The 18332-nt window shown below is 37.4% G+C and overlaps 1 protein-coding gene across 3 annotated transcripts in view; it reads right to left on the bottom strand.

Annotated features, from left to right (window-relative positions):
• The window catches only part of Dp (transcription factor Dp), a 185624-nt gene that overhangs the window by 20824 nt on the left and 146468 nt on the right, over positions 1-18332 (bottom strand). For all 3 annotated transcript variants that reach the window (XR_016547671.1, XM_090385809.1, XM_090385814.1), the window contains 2 exons: positions 9947-10095; positions 6014-6180 (listed from right to left, as the gene is read on the bottom strand). Coding sequence is in view for 2 of the 3 variants with exons in the window: in XM_090385809.1 (XP_090241935.1) it covers positions 6014-6180; positions 9947-10095 (316 nt within the window). In the remaining variant the exon portion in view is untranslated. The remainder of the gene's footprint in view (positions 1-6013; positions 6181-9946; positions 10096-18332) is intronic.

Below are 18332 nucleotides of genomic sequence, written 5' to 3'. Positions count from 1 at the left end.
TGATTTTCTAAGTTATTTCCGTGCTACCATTTATTAAAACTTTGTCTACTGTTAGTTGGAAATGCAGATAAGAGATGAAAGAATGTACAAGAAAAATTAAGGCAATTCATAAATAAAAGAACACATTCTTTGAAATTTACTTAACTTAAAAAATATACATCAACATGTTTGCTCCTGAAAGGTGGAAGAAATTCTTACATGGTGTGAACACCCTCTCACTTAATGTAATGAAGACATAAGCCCTAGTCATAGTAAATATCATTTCGTAAATGTTACTATTATTACTGATATAAGTAGCACAAGATAAAAGTATCCTGCTATTTAGTGCTTAGCAGCATGATACATTTCTCTTGGATAAATGTCTGAACTGTAACCCTTGCAAGAGCTACTTGGATTGTTATTAAAATATCAACAGCATAATTCTTTACCAATAAGAATTGTTCATTAGAATACATCAATAAGACAATTTGTGACAATATCATTTATGAAAAATCAAGTTATCATTGGCAGTCTGCGCTATGCTTTTGCACAATGCAGATTACTAATGGTAACTTCAATGGTTTCTTCCATTATGCAAGAGCTTCCCACTTAAATATGGTATATGCTTACTTAGAGTTCCATGCACTGTCTTAGAGTAAGAAAGAAGAATTTTTCTTTCTTTGATAACATTTTGTTTCTCTGCCAAATGATTTATTTTTCAATAATTTTTTTCTACCACTCAATGTCCATTCTGAATGAGACTGATAGCCGTTACGTTACCCTTCGGTCCAAATAATCAATCACTGCTTAATGCTTCGTGGCAGAGAAGAAACATGCAATATAAATTATCAGGTGACACAGAAGCCTATGATATATATATATAAGCTAGTCTGTAATCTAGTCACAGAGGAGGTTAGGCAGATTACGAGAAATCTTTGGCAAAAGATGCAAAGAAAAACAGCAAAGACTTCTTTATTTATATAAACTCTAAAAGTAAGGGGATGAATCAGATTGGTCCACTTGATATTGAAGGTTTGAATGTTGATGATCCTGCTCAGATAGCAAACCAACTGAATGAATATTTTGCATCTCCATTTACACATGAGCAGTTATTAAGGAAAGAAAACGCCAGAAGTTTATCAAATTGTAATTAGGGTGCTTAATGATATTGTAATACTAGTAGTAGTGGCATGTGATGCAAGAAAGCAAGCGTATGAGCTTATGCAGCATCAGCCAAAAAAAAAAAAAAAAAAAAAAATACAAAACAATCCCCTCTAAATATTTGTCCAGTTCCTCCTTTAACCTATCAACTTCCACAATGACAGATGGAAGTTTGTTCCAGCAATTAACCACCCGCTGCTGGCTAAAGGCAAGTTTCTGCACATCTATTCTACATCTGTTCTTTCTCAATTTCAATTTATGCCCCTTCAGGTTCGTAATATGAACAAGTGGAAGAATCCCATCAGAATTCAGCATCCTCAACCCATTCAAGGCCTTATATACCTCAATCAGATCACCTTGCAGGTTCCTAGTCTCTCTCCAGCTGTTGAAATTTGCAGAACTTAAACCTCTCTTGGCAAGAGGATCCCTTCATTCCCCTCACCAATCTTGTTGCCCTTCTCTGTACATGCTGAAGCAAATCTATATCCTTCCTAAAATGAGGCCTCCAGAACTATATGCAGTACTCAAGGCATGGCCTGACCATTGCCTCATACAAAGTGATAATCACCTCCTTTTCCCTGCTAGCAAAATTCTTGTATATCACTGACAAAACCCCATGACCTGCTCTTGCAGCCTGTCTGCATTGTTCAGAAAACTTCATAACTGATTGCACAATTCCCAGGTCTTTTTCATTTTCTACCACCCTAAGTGTAGTACCACACAGTTTGTACGTTCCTCTGGTGTTACTTCTACCCATATGCAGTACTTTGCGTTTGTCAATGTCAAACTTCAGTTGCCACTTCTCAGCCTATCTGCCCAAATTTTCTAGATTCTGTTGAAGTAACACACTGCCATTACTGTCTTTAACAATCCTGCTAACCTTTGTATCATCTGCAAACTTCGGATACTAAGCCTGATATATACCTTCATCAATATCATTGATAATTATACAAAACAACAGTGCACCCAACGGCGAACCCTGTGGGACTCCACTAATAACATTAGTCCACGAAGAGCAGCACCCATTGACTACCACCCTCTGTCTTCTCCCACTCAACCATCCTTTTATCCATTGTAGCAACTTACCCTTAATACCATTCTGCTCCAATTTGTACAGTAGTCTTCCATGCGCAACAATGTCAAAAGCTTTCCTGAAATCCAAGTATTTGATATCAAAATTATTTTTTGCATCTAGTTCCTTTGTAACCACATCATAATAACCAATCAAATTTGTCAGACAAGACTTTCCCTTAACAAACCCATCCTGTGTCTGAATTATTGCTGCAGTCTTGTCTAGATGATCCTGCAATGCATCTTTAACCAGTGACTCCATTATATTCCCCGGAACAGAAGTTAAACTAATTGGTCTCTAATTACTCATGTCACCCTTCGATCCCCCTTTGTTAATTGGGGACACATTTGCACATCTCCAGTCCGTGGAGACCTCCCCTGAGTCCAAGGATGCTCATAAATAATTATGGCTAAGGGTTTGCTTAATTCCTCTGCTGCCTCCTTTAATATAACTAGATAGATCCCATCCACCCCATGTGCCGTTCTTATGTTTAACTTCAACAATTTCTCCTCCACTTTGTTCTCAGTTATTACAAAATCATTAAGCACCCTGTTACAATTTGATAACCTTGTGGCATTTTCACACCTTAACTCCTCATGTGTGAATGTAGATGCAAAATACTCATTCAGTTTGTTTGCTATCTGAGCAGGATCATCACCAGTCGAACCATTGATATCAAGTGGACCAATCAGATTCATCCCCTTCCTTTTAGAGTTTATATAAGTAAAGAAATCCTTGCTGTTTTTCTTAGTATCCTTTGCCAAAGATTTCTCGTAATCTGCCTTCGCCTGCCTAACCTCCTTTGTGACTTGATTACAGACTAGCTTATATATATATATATATATATATATATATATCATAGGCTTCTGTGTCACCTGATAATTTATATGCATTCCATGCATTTTTCTTCTCTGCCACGAGTTTCATTAGTTCATTTGACAACCATTTAAACAATAATTATTTATTATTGTTCAAACCTTGAACAATAATAACTGAGAGCAAAGTGGAGGAAAAATTGTTGAAGTTAAACATAAGAAAAGCACCTTGGGGGTGGCCAGGATCTATCCAGTTATATTAAAGGAGACAGCAAAGGAAATAAGCAAACTCTTAGCCATAATTATGAGAGCATCCTTGGACTCAGGGGGTCCTCATGCACTGGAGGTGTGCAAATGTATCCCCAATTCACAAAGGTGGATCGAAGGGTGACAAGTAATTACAGACCAGTTAGTTTAACTTCTGTTCTGGGTAAAATAATAGAGTCACTGGTTAAAAATGCATTGCAAGATCATCAAGACAAGACTGCAACAATAATTCAGATACAGCATGTGTTTGTTAAGGGAAAGTCTTGTCTGAAAAATTTGATTGGATGATTGGATACTGTGATGTGGTTACAAAGGAAATGGATGCAAAAAATAATTTTGATATCATATACTTGGATTTCAGGAAAGCTTTTGACATTGTTGCACATGTAAGACTACTGTACAAATTGGAGCAGAATGGTATTAAGGGTAAGTTGTTACAATGGATAAAAGGGTGGTTGAGTGGGAGAAGACAGAGGGTGGTAATCAACGGATGCTGCTCTTCCAGACTAATGTTATTAGTGGTGTCACTCAGTGTTTGGAGTTGGGTCCACTGTTGTTTTGTATATTTATCAGTGATATTGATGAAGGTATATCAGGCTTAGTATCGAAGTTTCCATATGATACGAATGTTGGCAGGGTTGTTAATTACAGTAATGGCAGTCTGCTACTGCAACAGGATCTAGAGCATTTGGGCAGATGGGCTGAGAAGTGGCAACTGACGTTTAGCATTGAAAAAATGCAAAGTACTGCATATGGGTAGAAGTAACCCCAGAGGAATGTACCATCTGTGTGGTACTACACTTAAAGTGGTAGAAAATGAAATAGACCTGGGAATTGTGCAGTCAGTTATGAAGTTTTCTGAGCAATGCAGACAGGCTGCAAGAGCAGGTCATGGGGTTTTGTTAATGATATACAGGAATTTTGCTAGCAGGGAAAAGGAGGTGATTATCAGTTTGTATAAGGCAATGGTCAGGCCATGCCTTGAGTACTGCATGCAGGTCTGGAGGCCTCATTTTAGGAAGGATGTAGATTTGCTTCAGCGTGTACGGAGAAGGGCAACAAGATTGGTGAGGGGAATGAAGGGATCCTCTTGCCAAGAGAGGTTTAAGTTCTGCAAATTTCAGCGGCTGGAGAGAGAGAGACTAGGCACCTGCAAGGTGATCTGATTGAGGTGTATAAGACCTTGAATTGGTTGAGGATGCTGAATTCTGATGGGATTCCTCCACTTGCTCAGATTATGAACCTAAGGGGGCATAAATTCAAATTGAGGAAAGACAGTTGTAGAATAGATGTGTGGAAATTTGCCTTTAGCCAGTGGCTGGTTAATTGCTGGAACAAACTTCCAGCTGTCATTGTGGAAGTTGATAGCTTAAATAAATTCAAGGAGGAACTCGACAAACTTTTAGAGGGAATGGTAGTGTGAATTTTTTTTTTTGGCTGATGCTACATACGCTTGCTTTCTTGCTCATATGCTTGCTTTCTTGCATCACATGCCTCTATTACTATTGCTAAATTGCTTTTTCTTTATTAGTCCTTTTTCTGTTCCGCAGTATCTCCCAACTAATATTGTGGGTGTGTCTAGGTGAATAAATATTTTTGAAATTGCTTAATCCAGTTTCATTTTAAGATAAATGAAACTGGATCTCATCTGAAACTGTGTGTGTCTGAAATTAGTATACATAAAGTAAGAATATGGCAGTCATGTAGCTAGCTCAAATAAGTAGAAAAAATAAACTGGCATTTAACTATACCAACAAGAGGAAGAATAAATAAAGATAAAGGAGTTGCATTCCAAAAATATAATTAAAATATAATATAATATTTTAATTATATAATAAAATATAATTCCATTTATAATTTAAAAAAATTAAATGTATAAATTTATGAAAATGCCCCCCCCCCACTGATGGCACCAGATCCAAATTGTATAAAATATGGAAACCAAAATGGAATTAAATTTAATTAAAATTAAATATAAATGGAAACAAAAACCAACCATAATGTGACCATCAGTGAAACAAAAATCAATAAATAATGGACCCACCATTGTGCTCCATATCTGAAGGCCAACAAGCCTAGCAATAACTATGGAATCAGTGCATTTCAAATGTTAAACAAATCCATGCCCTGACAACCTGACAGACACATTAATCAACTCACTAACAACAGATCTGAATAATGGTGGCTCTTATGCAGTGGGGAAAAAAAAAAAAAATTAACAGCTAAGAGCACACACAAGGCAACCAATGCTCAGGATTTCTAACTCCTTACATTTTTTTTTTTTTTTTTTAAGTCAGACTTAAAAACTTATGAATGATCGTTCATGCTTTACTGGAAACTTCTTATGGAATTTTCTGTGGATAAAAGATTCTAATGCCTGTCAACATGTATTTATTTCCTGATGTTGTTAGCACAGAACTGATTAATGTATGGCCCAAATGAATATCAGGTAAGCTTTTCTAAGCAAACATAAGAAAGGCAAATTTTATTTTGGTATGGTTTGCAAGCCCAAATCAGACTTAATAAATATCCTACTGCACACATTCAGGACATCAAACATGAAGTTCCACAGGAAAGTTACCATTATGCACTTGCAATGATGACTTATTAAATGGTCAGAGAGCCTCTTCTGCTGATCAAGATGAGCAAGAGCTGCTCATGCTAATTCAGCCTAAAAAATTTAACGTAACAAATAAAAAGGAAAAAAATTCATACTCACGAATTACATAAGGTTCCAGTGCTTGAGGTATCATACTTCTGGCTTTTTCTATGTCTTCCACATCACAATTTCCCTTATCTAAATTTAGTGCTAGTCCCATTCTCTTCAGGACTTCAATGTCATCATGAATTTCAAATGTGTTATCAAAGTTGAATAAATATTCCATTCTGAAATAGATTGATTTAAGTTGTTCAATTTTCCCCAAAGAAATGATTATCAAGTACTTCTAATATGATTACAAGCTATGTTCTATAAATGAAACAATATCAGCGATACACCAGCTATCAACAATATTGTTGTTAATAGACTGGAATTAAGTCTAATACATTTTTTTTTTTTTAAACAGCACAGTTTGACAAACTAAAGCACACATATTGTATTGCAGGGTAGGGCATGTTAAAGAAATATGATAGAAATGATTCAATTTGAAAGCTAACTTCAACAGCAGTTTAAAAAATTTCACAACTAGCAAAGAATGGTACAAAAAAGAACTAAAGCATAGTTCTTTTTACTGCTATTCTTTGAACATTGTTGGAATGAGCGGCAACTTGGAAAACAAGTTGCTGGTGATTTCAGGGACTGCTGGGAGTCCCTGAAACCCCCATATTCCCAATAAAGAAAAACACAACACACATGCACCATATAGAATGGCCTACACTGAGGCCCCTTGGCTGCAGCGTCAGCCACTTAACAGATTGCTGAAATTTGAAATGGGGAAATCAATGAAAACCCTTCTGTTGACAGCTACTGCAAGTTTCAACTTTGGATAAATTATAGAATTAATTAATTTACAACTAACTAATTCTATAATTGTAGAAATTATAGAATTAATTAGTTGTAATTTGAAATGGGTCAGATTTACCATAAGGAGACAAGTTAGGTAAAAATATTAAAAATTTATAAAAAATATTATCTTATACAAACAGAGGTAATGTACAATCACAAAATGTGATCAAAATCATTAAACATACAGTCAGTCCTCATATAGTACGATAGTTGTGTTCCTAGAAACCCTCGTGCAATATAAACAGGCCCTATGGGAAAAATAGGGTTAGATGCCGACCACTCAAGATTGAACACACATTTGTAATCAAAACATTACCAAACACAATAAATTATCGAAATAATAAAATTCGTAAGTATTTTATTATGAATATTACGTAATAAAATATTGCTATTGCTTTTGCTTCCATCATAAGCAAACTTGTTCTTTGCTTGATTTTTCTATCCAAACAGATGACAGCCGTTCCATCTCTTCCAATTCTTTGCGTCTTAATCTAATGGATTTTAATTACACTGAGTTGTTCCTACTATGAAAGTTGTTTTTATTTTCTCTGCATTCTTTGTAATTCTCAGCGTTGCCTCATTTAGGCCTGTAGCATGTGCAATATCACACGGTCTTTCATTTCGCTCAAAGCGTTTCACAATTTCATGTTTTTTCTCTATCGACAGAGGTGGACTGGCCATAAACCTTACCGGGGAAACACCAGTGGGCCGGGGGCCAGTGTGATTTTGGCCATAAACGTTAGTATGAGGCCACTATAAATTTTCCCGGGTAAGAATTTTTGACCTAGTCCGCCTCTGTTTATCGATATTGCTTTTCTTTTTCTCTCTGAATCTGCAGTGTCTTCACCAGGACGCTTCCTTTTCACACCTTTTAAGTATTTCACTCATTTTTAGTTCTTTATTCCATTTTTAGGGAATAAAGCACAATTACAAAATGAGGAGGCACGCTTGATACACATAAAGAAAGCTGTGCATGTGTAGCAACTGAATAAACAACACTGTAAAGGCACAGATACACTATTAACACCTCACATTTTACTAAAGCACATTTCTAGGGGTTACTACCATAAAACAATAAAAACAATTTCCAGTTGTGTTTCTGCTAGTGGAATCTGTTATAAACTGGTAGTAAACTCAACCTAATTGCATTTGCGATAATACCAATAGCTGGAATTGTGTTGATTTTTATGTTATTATGGCGAAATGTGTTTCCCCCTTCACTGATATAAAAAAAAAATACATTTTCAGAATCTTCTCTTCATTCCTATCGTGTTGCATTCGGTTGGGGTGATTCTGCATTCGACTGCCATTTCTTGTGAACACAAAGGCGAATCCGGTTCATGTTATATAAGATATCGTTCCCCTATTTATAAATCTTTTATGATCGAATTCGTGTAGTGTAAACACGTGTTATACGAGGACTGACTGTACTGGTATTTCATTTAACATGCCACAATTACCTTTATGGTAATGCTAGAAGCCTCTAAGGAATTAATTATTTATGTCGAAAGTTAAATGAAATTCTGCATATTTAAATAAAATTATGCTTTACTTATCAAATACTGCCAATTCGATATTATGGAAAATGGCTGTTTAAGACCAGCCAGAAAAAGGGACTGACTGACAACCAAAAGTAGCTCTTTCCTTTGTTCACAAAGAAACACTCATGATAAACGTTAAATTTTGAGATCAAACTGTGAAAATGAATAATTTTTGAAGAATATCTTAATTACATTTGCATATTTTCAAATGAATTATCAAGGGTGCAGTGCACATGCAACCAATGACATTGTTTCAAAGAGAAACTCATTAAGTATGACAACCGCTATGTTGTAATTAGTAAAAGAGAAACAGCATATTGGAAGGGTGTAAAGCCTTCCTTGGAATAACTTTCTAATTATGGCATAGAGTTAATGCGGTTTTGTTGGTTTCAGCAGACTTTCAGATTCAATACCTTATGAACCTGGTTTATTTTTTTATTTGCAAATGCAAACACAAGTGAATATACTGAAGTACAAATTTATATTTTCAAAAAGCAATTATGAAGTATATAAAAAAAAAAACCTTTCATTATAAATGATGTAGCCAATTTACAGCCTTATAGCCAAGGTGGTAGAACTGTTTTATCAGTACCCACATTGATGACAAGTTTAAAGCTTGGACAAAATAAGATACTTAATCTCATTCATATTTCCAAAAAGAAATAAGGACAGAGTACTTGTTCAGTAGAAGCAAGGCGTCCTGGATTGATTTTCTATTTTTCAAGCAAATCTGGAGAGAATCCCAGATCTCATAGCAGTTTAGGCATATTCTGAAGACTAAAATGTTTTGCTATCAGCAAAGGTAAGGAGGAATATTGGCGCATTCTGTAAGCCAGTGGGGACTCTTGTCAACATCAGTGTTTGTGTGGTGATGCTCATGGTTTGAGTGAGCTGAACATCAAGAAGACACATGCTGACTGATATAAACCAAACTGAGGAACAGCGGTCAGCAAAAGAATAATAAAGACCAAGTGCATCAGTAATATGAAGAGTGTGAACATATGCACCTCAGTCAGTTACAAGCATCCTACTGATTCTACTTAATTTTTTTTTTTTTATTTACCTTTCAACTTTATAATTTGCTTTTTTGCAAGACAAAGTATGACAGAATAGCAACACAAGGCAGGTCAGGGTTTCTTTATGCTTAATCTCTTGTGCTTTAACATAGACTTTAAGATGGCATTCACCTCAGTATGACTGAAGTGAAAGCAAGATGTTATCCTAGTTACACTTAGTCTCAAATGCCAGTTATCACAATATTCTCAAATGATAATTAAGTCATTCAAACCTGTTCTCTTGTCTCAGAGTTTGCTTTGGAATGCAAAGCAGGTTGTCCTCAGCACAAAATGTTTTTATAGGATGTAAGAAAAGTCATTTATGAAAAAGGTTGGGGATTAGCAATGACACCTGAGGGAATTCATTGTGTTGGCATTTCCACCTGTTCAATCTTCCCCCAAGAGAGAATAGAAAATGATATCAGAAGAATACCCTATTTTTTTAGCATTTGAATTTTGAGACTATTTTGACCCCAAAACTATTATTTCTTTTTGAATCCCACTGTGGATGCTGAAGGATTAAAGAAAGGTTAAAAGAAATAGGCACTTACTTATCACTAGAGATGCTGCAGTCTATCACAGTCTTTTTATTAGTGTTAACAATTATGAAAGGTAGCTGGATTCGAGAATTTGGAGATGAAGAATTGTGCTGCTTCTCTAAAAGTTTGTTTCGTTCAACAAGATTTTTAAAGGCTATTTGCTGGAAAAATAAATAAATCAATATAATTGATTCCAAATTTTTTGTAAACAAAATTTAATAGAATGTATACTGCATAGAATATATATAAAATAAAATAAATGTTCACTGCGTTACTATTTATATACATATATATATGCATATATGCGCCGATCAGCCAAAACATTATGACCAGCAACTGAAGGTGAACTACAGTGTGCGCGCGCGGATTGGGACACTATAAAAAAAAACACCTGATACTGGGTTCTGTTAATCAGTATTACTCTTGTTCTTCAGATGGGAAAGGCAGCGGGACTTAAGCAAGTTTGACAAAGGACAAATTGTAATGGCCAGACGACTGGGTCAGAGCATATCCAAAACGGCACGATTGGTGGAATGCTCAAGGTCAGTCGTGGTTAGTACCTACTGAAAGTGATCGGGGGGGGGGGGGGGCCATGAACCGCTGGCCAGGTGTTGGATGCCCCTCACTCACCTCGAGCATCGATGAGCTGTGGTCATCCAACACCTGGCCAGCGGTTCATGGGTCCCCCCCTCCTTGATCACTTTCAGTAGGTACTAACCATGACTGACCTTGAGCATTCCACCAATCGTGCCGTTTCGGATATGCTCTGACCCAGTCTTCTGGCCATTACAATTTGTCCTTTGTCAAACTTGCTTAAGTCCGTTGCCAGCATTCCAATTACCGGCGAGTTGTGCAACAGAAGGGCAACTGTGGCACAACTCGGCGGTAATTGGAATGCTGGTGACGGGAGTAGTGTGTCACAACACACAGTACATCAAACCCTGCTGAAATTAGGGCTGCGTAACTCTGAGTACCCATGCTAACCACAGTTCACTGGCGACAGCACCTACAATGGGCCCCATGAGCATCAAAACTGGACCTTGAGTGATTGAAAGACTGCATCTGGTCTGATGAATCATGTTTCCTGTTATACCATGTGGGCAGCCGGGTAGGCATGTGTTGTTTACCTGGGGAAGTGACGCACTAGGATGTACCATGGGACGAAAACAAGCTGGTAGCAGCAGTGTCGTGCTTTGGGCGATGTTCTTCTGGGATACCCTGGGTCCAGTCATCCATATGCCAGGCACTCTGACATCTACCACTACCTAAACATCATTGCTGACCAGGCATACCCTTTCATGGCAATGGTCTTCCCCTCTGGCTGTGCAGTCTTTCAGCAGGATAATGCACCATGTCACACTGTCCGGATTGTTCAAGACTGGTTCGCGGAACATGAGGAAGACTTCCAGGTATTGCCCTGGCCTCCAAATTTCCCAGACATCAATCCCATCGAGCATCTGTAGTTTGTGTTGGAACAGCAACTCCGATCTGCAGTGTCTTAACCATGGACCTTACAGGAGTTAAAGGATCTGCTGGTTACATGTTGGTACCAGACACCACAAGACACATTTAGAAATCTTGTAGTGTCCATACCTTGCCGGGTACGAGCTGTTTTGGCTGTATGTGGAGGACCAACATCATATTAGGTAGGTGGTCATAATGTTTTGGCTCATCGGTGTGTACACACACACACACACACACACACACACACACACACACACACACACACACACACACACACACAGGTGTTCAAAGAAAGTGCATCACCTAGGAATTCCACATTTCTAACCTTTTTTCGTGATGGTATGTAACATCAATGACTAGCATCACAAATAGAAATATAAACAAAAGATATTTATTAATAGTTAAGGCAAAGTTAAGTAATATTTGATAGGTGCTCTCAAAATATTCCACCAAAGTGAGCATTTGCAACCTTTATACAACAGTTTTGATAAACACGACAAGTATGGCCGAAATGTTATCAGAAGCCCTCAATTTACTTCAGTTTATCGTTTTAAATGGAAAACAAAATGTAAAGTTCACCAGGTGCAAACTAATATTTAGTTGAACTGCCTCTGGCCCTGATGATAGCAGCACACCGTCGAGACATTGACAAGATCAATTTCTGAAGATAATCAACTGATAGTTCGTGGTTCCAAACACGAATTATGGCTTCCTGAAGTTCAACGAAGGGTCTTTGGTTTCTTTCTACAACTGCAGATTCCATGTGATGCCAAAAGTTCTCTATAGGATTCAGGTCCAGGCTGTTTCCTGGCAAGCTAAGAGTTGTATTGGACTGTTCTTCCAACCATTTTTTTCACCTGTAACAAATGTAAACACATTACTGTTGAACCTCTAATGCAGAAATTAAGCTAAAGTAACTATAGAAGTACCTGCTTATGCTTTTTGCCCAATGACAAGGAGTAGAGTCATCCAGAAAGATGCAGTTACTTGGCATCTTGAAATGGTATCTAATGGTTGGCAGCAATTTGCCTTCCAATATAGCCAAGTATCCATGAGCATTTACGGAACCTGTTATAAAACCCCCATATTATTTGGCTGGTAGGGAATTTCACTGTAGACACCATACAAATATGGTTTTCTTCACCACATCTACAGCAAACTGTTTGTCTCCCATTAGAGCCATGCAGGTTGAATTTCTTCTCATCCGAGAAGATAACCGACTTCCACTGCTCAGAGATTCATTTGACATGCTCCTTACACCAAATTAATCAGGCCTTTTTCATTTTTTTGTGCGAGGAGGGGCTTCTTCTTAGGACAACGGGCTACAAGTCCATTTTTGAAGAGGCATCTTCTGACTGTTACTGCACTTGCTACCACTCCTGTATGTCCTTCCCATTCTCTTTTCAGCTCGGACAAAGAAGCTTTACGGTTTTTAAGGCATAAGCGCTTCAAAATGTGGTCCTGTTTTGGAATAGAGACTCGTTGTAGTACAGTATAGTACTTAGTACCGTGCATGGGTTGAAGGAGAAGTATGGGGGGGGGGATGCCGGAAACTTTGCTCTAAAGACTAAACATGGGTTTCACCACTTCGAGCCTCCAATAAGCAAAGTGGTGATATTTCACCGGTTGATGAAAGTCATCTACCACCTGAAATGGAGAGACTTCTAAATAATTTTATTGAACATAATATCCAATGCACAATTCCATTAAGTTAAATATTATTAAATAAAAAGCGATTAGGCTATATGATGATCTGGAAAAAAAAATAATAAAAAAAAGTGAAACCATTTAAAGTTAGTAAGGGCTGGTTCGATAGATTTAAAATTCAGGGAGAAGGCGTAAGTGCAGATCAAGAAGGAGCTAAAACTTTCAAAAAATAACTTCTTAAAATTATTGAAGAGATATGTTATACTTCTTAAGTTTTTAACATAGATGAAACAGGACTTTTCTGGAAACAAATGCCTAAAAGAAGTTTCATACAAAGGGTACTAGGAAAGTTTTGCAATATAGCTTTGTTTATTTAATTTCTTCAAAGTAATTTCCTCTACATTCAATACACTTCTCCATCCTCCGAAACCAATCTTTAAACCAGTTCTGCCAAGTTTCACTAGGGGGTAAAGCACACTCGTTGTCCCAAGCCCGTAGAAGGTCCTCATCACTGGAAAACCGCCTCCCTTTTAGCTTCATTTTCACATGTGGGAACAGTGCAAAGTCGCAGGGAGCAAGGTCTGGACTGTAGGGAGGGTGCTCGAGAAGTTTCAGTCCTGTCGTGATCAAATATTTGGTGCAGGCTTTGGCGCGGTGAGCTGCAGCATTATCGTCATGGAGGTACCAGGTGTCCATTCTTGACTTTGGCCGCAGGTTCTTCATAGATCCAATGACTTTAGGCAGGCATTGTTCAGTATACCACTTAGCTGTGACTATCTTCTGCGTGTCATAAACAACACGTTCCACAATTCCACTCGATTTGAAAAATACAGCTATCATTTTCTTCTTTACAGATCGGGATTTTCTGACAATTACGGGTGTGTCGTCATCATCAAAGACCCAAACTTTGTTCTGAGCCTTGGTCGGCAGATCGTAATAGTACAGCCAAGTCTCGTCACCTGTCACGATGTTGTTCACATACCGAGATTGTCCCTTATCAAACTTTTTTAACATCTCCCAGCACCAAGTCACACGTCGTGTCATCTGCTCTTCAGTTAGTTGATGCGGCACCCAGAGAGAACAAAGTTTCTTCACGTGCAAATGATCTTGCAGAATCGAACGAATTGCTGGTGCATTTAGGCCCAAAGTATCCTCTATCTGTTGGTAGGTCACTCGCCTGTTTTCGTCGAGCATTTTCCTCACAGCAGTAACGTTTTCCTCCATAACTGACGTTCGTGGCCTTCCCGGCCTCTCAGAATCCTCCAGAGTGAAATTTCCCCTTTGGAATTCTCTATACCACCTAAATATCGTTGTACGATGTGGACAATCATCATCTAGTGCAAGAGTCATTTCTTCTAAGCACTGGTCTATGGTTAAACCACGCACAAAATTATACCGCAAAACTGTCCTTATCTCATTTCGTGACCACGATGCCATCGCAAGCACTTTACACTCTCACTACTAATGAATAACTGAGCCCATCGACTTGCCGCGGTGGCTACTATGCATGTATGAACATGTCTCAACATGCAGCAACAAGCAGCTTCCTGTGATTCATTGTTGCGTCATATTGCAAAACAAAAGAAAAAAACATGCCAGGCTTCAAAGCGGTGAAGGATTGGTTGACTTTATTGTTGAGTGGTAATGCTCTGGGGGATTTTAAAGTAAGCCTTAAAGTAAGTTTTAAAGAGTCGTGGTGGTATAGAGTGCTCTCTTAGCGCTCTGTTTTTCCAGAACAAATTATCTTATCAAGCGGGGGTCACCTGTATGTCAAACCAATGAAATGGCTGAAATCCATTTTCAGTCAAACATTTTGAATTTGAATTTTGAAGCAGCACAAGTTTCATGGCAAATATACGCACACTCCCTCCTTAAGTAAAAACAAATCAGGCCATCATACTTTGTATATTTTTTTTTTTTTTTATTAATAACAAAATCAACTGACGTTAACTACCTCTGTTTTATAATTGGCAAATTATTATCACTGATGGGTATTTAGTCACTTTTTCTTAAGAAGTCATAGCATATTTATAATAAATTTCTGTCCATCACTAAGGCATGTTTGCAAGGGAACCCATAATGTTAAAAATCAGTTTTACTTGAATATAGAGGAAACCACAACTGCATTAAAATTAAAAATCTATATGAAATACTAAAATACAAGACATTTTTAAATGAATAAAAACAGATAAGTAGGAGTACAAATAATTTTTTTGCAAGTCACAATAAATAACACTGATAAACAAAAGGAATACTTTTTTTCTGTCACACATATCAAAGTAAATGAATTTGAAAGTAGTTTTTGTGCTGATTTCAATTATTAAATCAGTTTTTGCCATCACCCACAGTTTTATGTGATTTCAGTTTTCTACAAACATTAAAATAGGTGACCCTGGAATATATTTTTTAAAAGATTAACTTACTCGTATCTTTAACTGAACTAAAATGTAAATGCTGATGATTTCCTATTGTATTTTGCATGTGGAATATCCCTCTTGAACAAACAGTAATCAGCCAGTATGCTTAGGCTCCACTTGCCCTGGTAACTCTTTTCCATTGTGGAAATTGTTTGATGGAAATGCCTTGAAATTTCCCAAAAAATTTTCAATAACTTTTTTGTGAGTTCCTGCTGAACAAATTGGAGCAATATGGCTTTAAGGGCAAGTTGCTGCAATGGATAAAGAGATGGTTGAGTGGGAGATGGAAGAGCGTGGTAATAAATGGACACTGCACTACGTGGACTAATGTTATTAGTGGAATCCCCCAGGTTTCAGTGCTGGGTCCATTGTTCTTTTGTGTATTTATCAATGATAAATCAGATGAAGGTATATCAGGCTTAATGTCAAAGTTTGCAGATACAAAGGTTGGCAGGGTTGTTAATAACAGTAATGACAGTATGCTGCTGCAATAGGATCTGGAAAAGTTGGGCAGATGGGCTGAGAAGTGGCAACTGAAGTTTAACATCGCCAAATGCAAAGTACTGCATATGGGTAGCAGTAACCCCATAGAAATGTACCAACTATGTGGTGTAACACTCAGGGTAGCAGAGAATAAAAGAGACCTGGGGGTCTCTTTCATTGTGCAGTCAGATATGAAGTTTCTGAGCAGTGCAGACAGGCTGCCAGAGTAGGTCATGGGGTCTTGTCAATGATATACAGGAATTTTGCGAGCAGGGATAAGGAGGTGATTATCACCTTGTATAAGGCAATGATCAGGCCACACCTTGAGTACTGCGTACAGGTCTGTAAGCCTCATTTTAGGAAGGATGTAGGGTTGCTAGAACGAGTACAGAGAAGGGCAACAAGATTGGTGAAGGGAACAAAGGGGTGCTCTTATGAAGAAAGGCTTAAGTTCTGCAAACTGCAGCTTCAATGCTGATGGGATTCTTCCTCAGATTACAAACCTGAGGGGACATAGATTCAAACTGAGGAAAGACAGTTTTAGAATAAATGTGTGGAGGTTTGCCTCTAGCCAGTGGACAGTTGATTGTTGGAACAAACTTCCATCTGTTGTAGAAGTTGATAGCTTAAATAAATTCAAGGCAGAACTAGACAAACATTTGGAATGAATGGATCAGTGAAATGGAAGGTTTATTTATTTATTTATTTTTATTTTTTTTTTTTTTTTGGCTGATGCTGTATAAGCTTGCTTTCTTGCGTCCTACTCCTCTACTAATGCTTGAGTAATGCATACAGGTCTGGAAGCCTCATTTTAAAAAGGATACGATTTTCTGGAATAGGTGCAGAAAAGAGCAACAAGATTAGTCAAGGACGCAAAAAAAGATATTCGCACCATAAAACTCAGTTTCGTAAATTGCAGTGTGGAAACTAGGCACCTGCAAGGAAACCTCATTGAAATATTTAAGGCTTTAAATGGATTGAGTAAACTAACTGATGGCATCCTTACTCTTTCCCAGACAATATACACAAAGGGATATGAACTGAAAAGGATGGCTGCAAAAATTTGCTTTCAGTGAGAGAATAACTGACTGTTGGAACAAACTTCAACCAGGTGTTGTGAAGTGGATAGTTAGAATAACTTTACAGAAGCATTAGAGAAATTATTAGAGTGGATGGACAGATGAGGTGGTGTGTTTTTTTTTTTTTTTTGTTTTTTTTTTTTAACTTGTATCATTTGCCACTAGATGGGTAAATTCAGTTTAAAAATTGCATAAATCCTGAAGTGGGAAAAAAAACTGAGAAAAACCCTGTTGCTATAAAATAACAGGGTTCCTAAAATAACTGGTTTACAAAATAAGTTCATGCATTATCTTACACACAGACATTACAAGATGATTGCATCTTTCTTTAACTCAAAACATTTTTTTTATAATATATATTACATATTTTCCCACAAAAAGCAACTTCAACAAAATTCCTACCGAATTTTATCAGTGGAACAATAACTGCTCCAATTGGCCAATTATTTAGATCAGTGATTTCCATACTCTCACATTAGAAGTAAGTTCCCTGTGGATTGTTTCTGCATCTATTGTTACTTTACATCTCATTTTCATAAATGAAACTGACAAAGGAATTGAGAGCATAATGTCAAAATATGAAGATTGGGAGAGTGGTTAATTTTTTTTTTGTTAGTTGTTGGCGCATCGGCTTCTGTGGCCATAATGTACCTCCCAAGGTTTTTTGCTCTGATCCAAGCTCGAGGCAGGATTCGAACCCACGACCTTTGGGTTACCAGGCAGGCACTTTACCCACCCGGCTAGCCCGGTCAGCAAGGAGAGTGGTTAATGATCAAGCATCACTCCAGGATTACCTGGAAAGGCTTCAAAGATAATCATAAAATTAGCAGTTTTAATGCAAGGTTTTATACACTTGTAGAATAATAATTTCAAAATAACTTGTACACTTGGTAAGACAATAGGAAGAGAAATCCGTGTATTTTTTGTTAGGAAATTCCTGTGTTATGTTCTGTGCTATTGAACTTGTGGAAAAATCTAGATTTCAAAGTTTTATTATTATCGGATAGCATACCAGGCCATCCAAAAGATTTAAGTCATCCAAAAGTTATTTTCCTACCACAACAGTTGTACTGGGTTACTACAACTTCTTTCATTCAGCAGTTAGATCAAGGCTTTACATCCATCTTTAAAACTCATTCCATCAGAAAATCGTTACAATGGATTTTGGAAAAAATTGATTCCGAATCTATTGAAGTAATGGAGGCATGAAAACATTTCTCAATTGTGAGCTGTATCGGAATCATAGCTTTATTCCTAAAAAGAAGCAAAACCGTCAACGTTAAATGCATGGGGAAAATTGTATGGCCA

The sequence above is a fragment of the Mastigoproctus giganteus genome, chromosome 1 (assembly GCF_048544385.1).
Source record: "Mastigoproctus giganteus isolate SK-2022 chromosome 1, ASM4854438v1, whole genome shotgun sequence".
In the NCBI taxonomy this organism is placed as follows: domain Eukaryota; kingdom Metazoa; phylum Arthropoda; class Arachnida; order Uropygi; family Thelyphonidae; genus Mastigoproctus; species Mastigoproctus giganteus.
The sequence above is the reverse complement of the archived record's forward strand: the minus strand, read 5'-3'. Positions and strand labels throughout refer to the sequence as shown.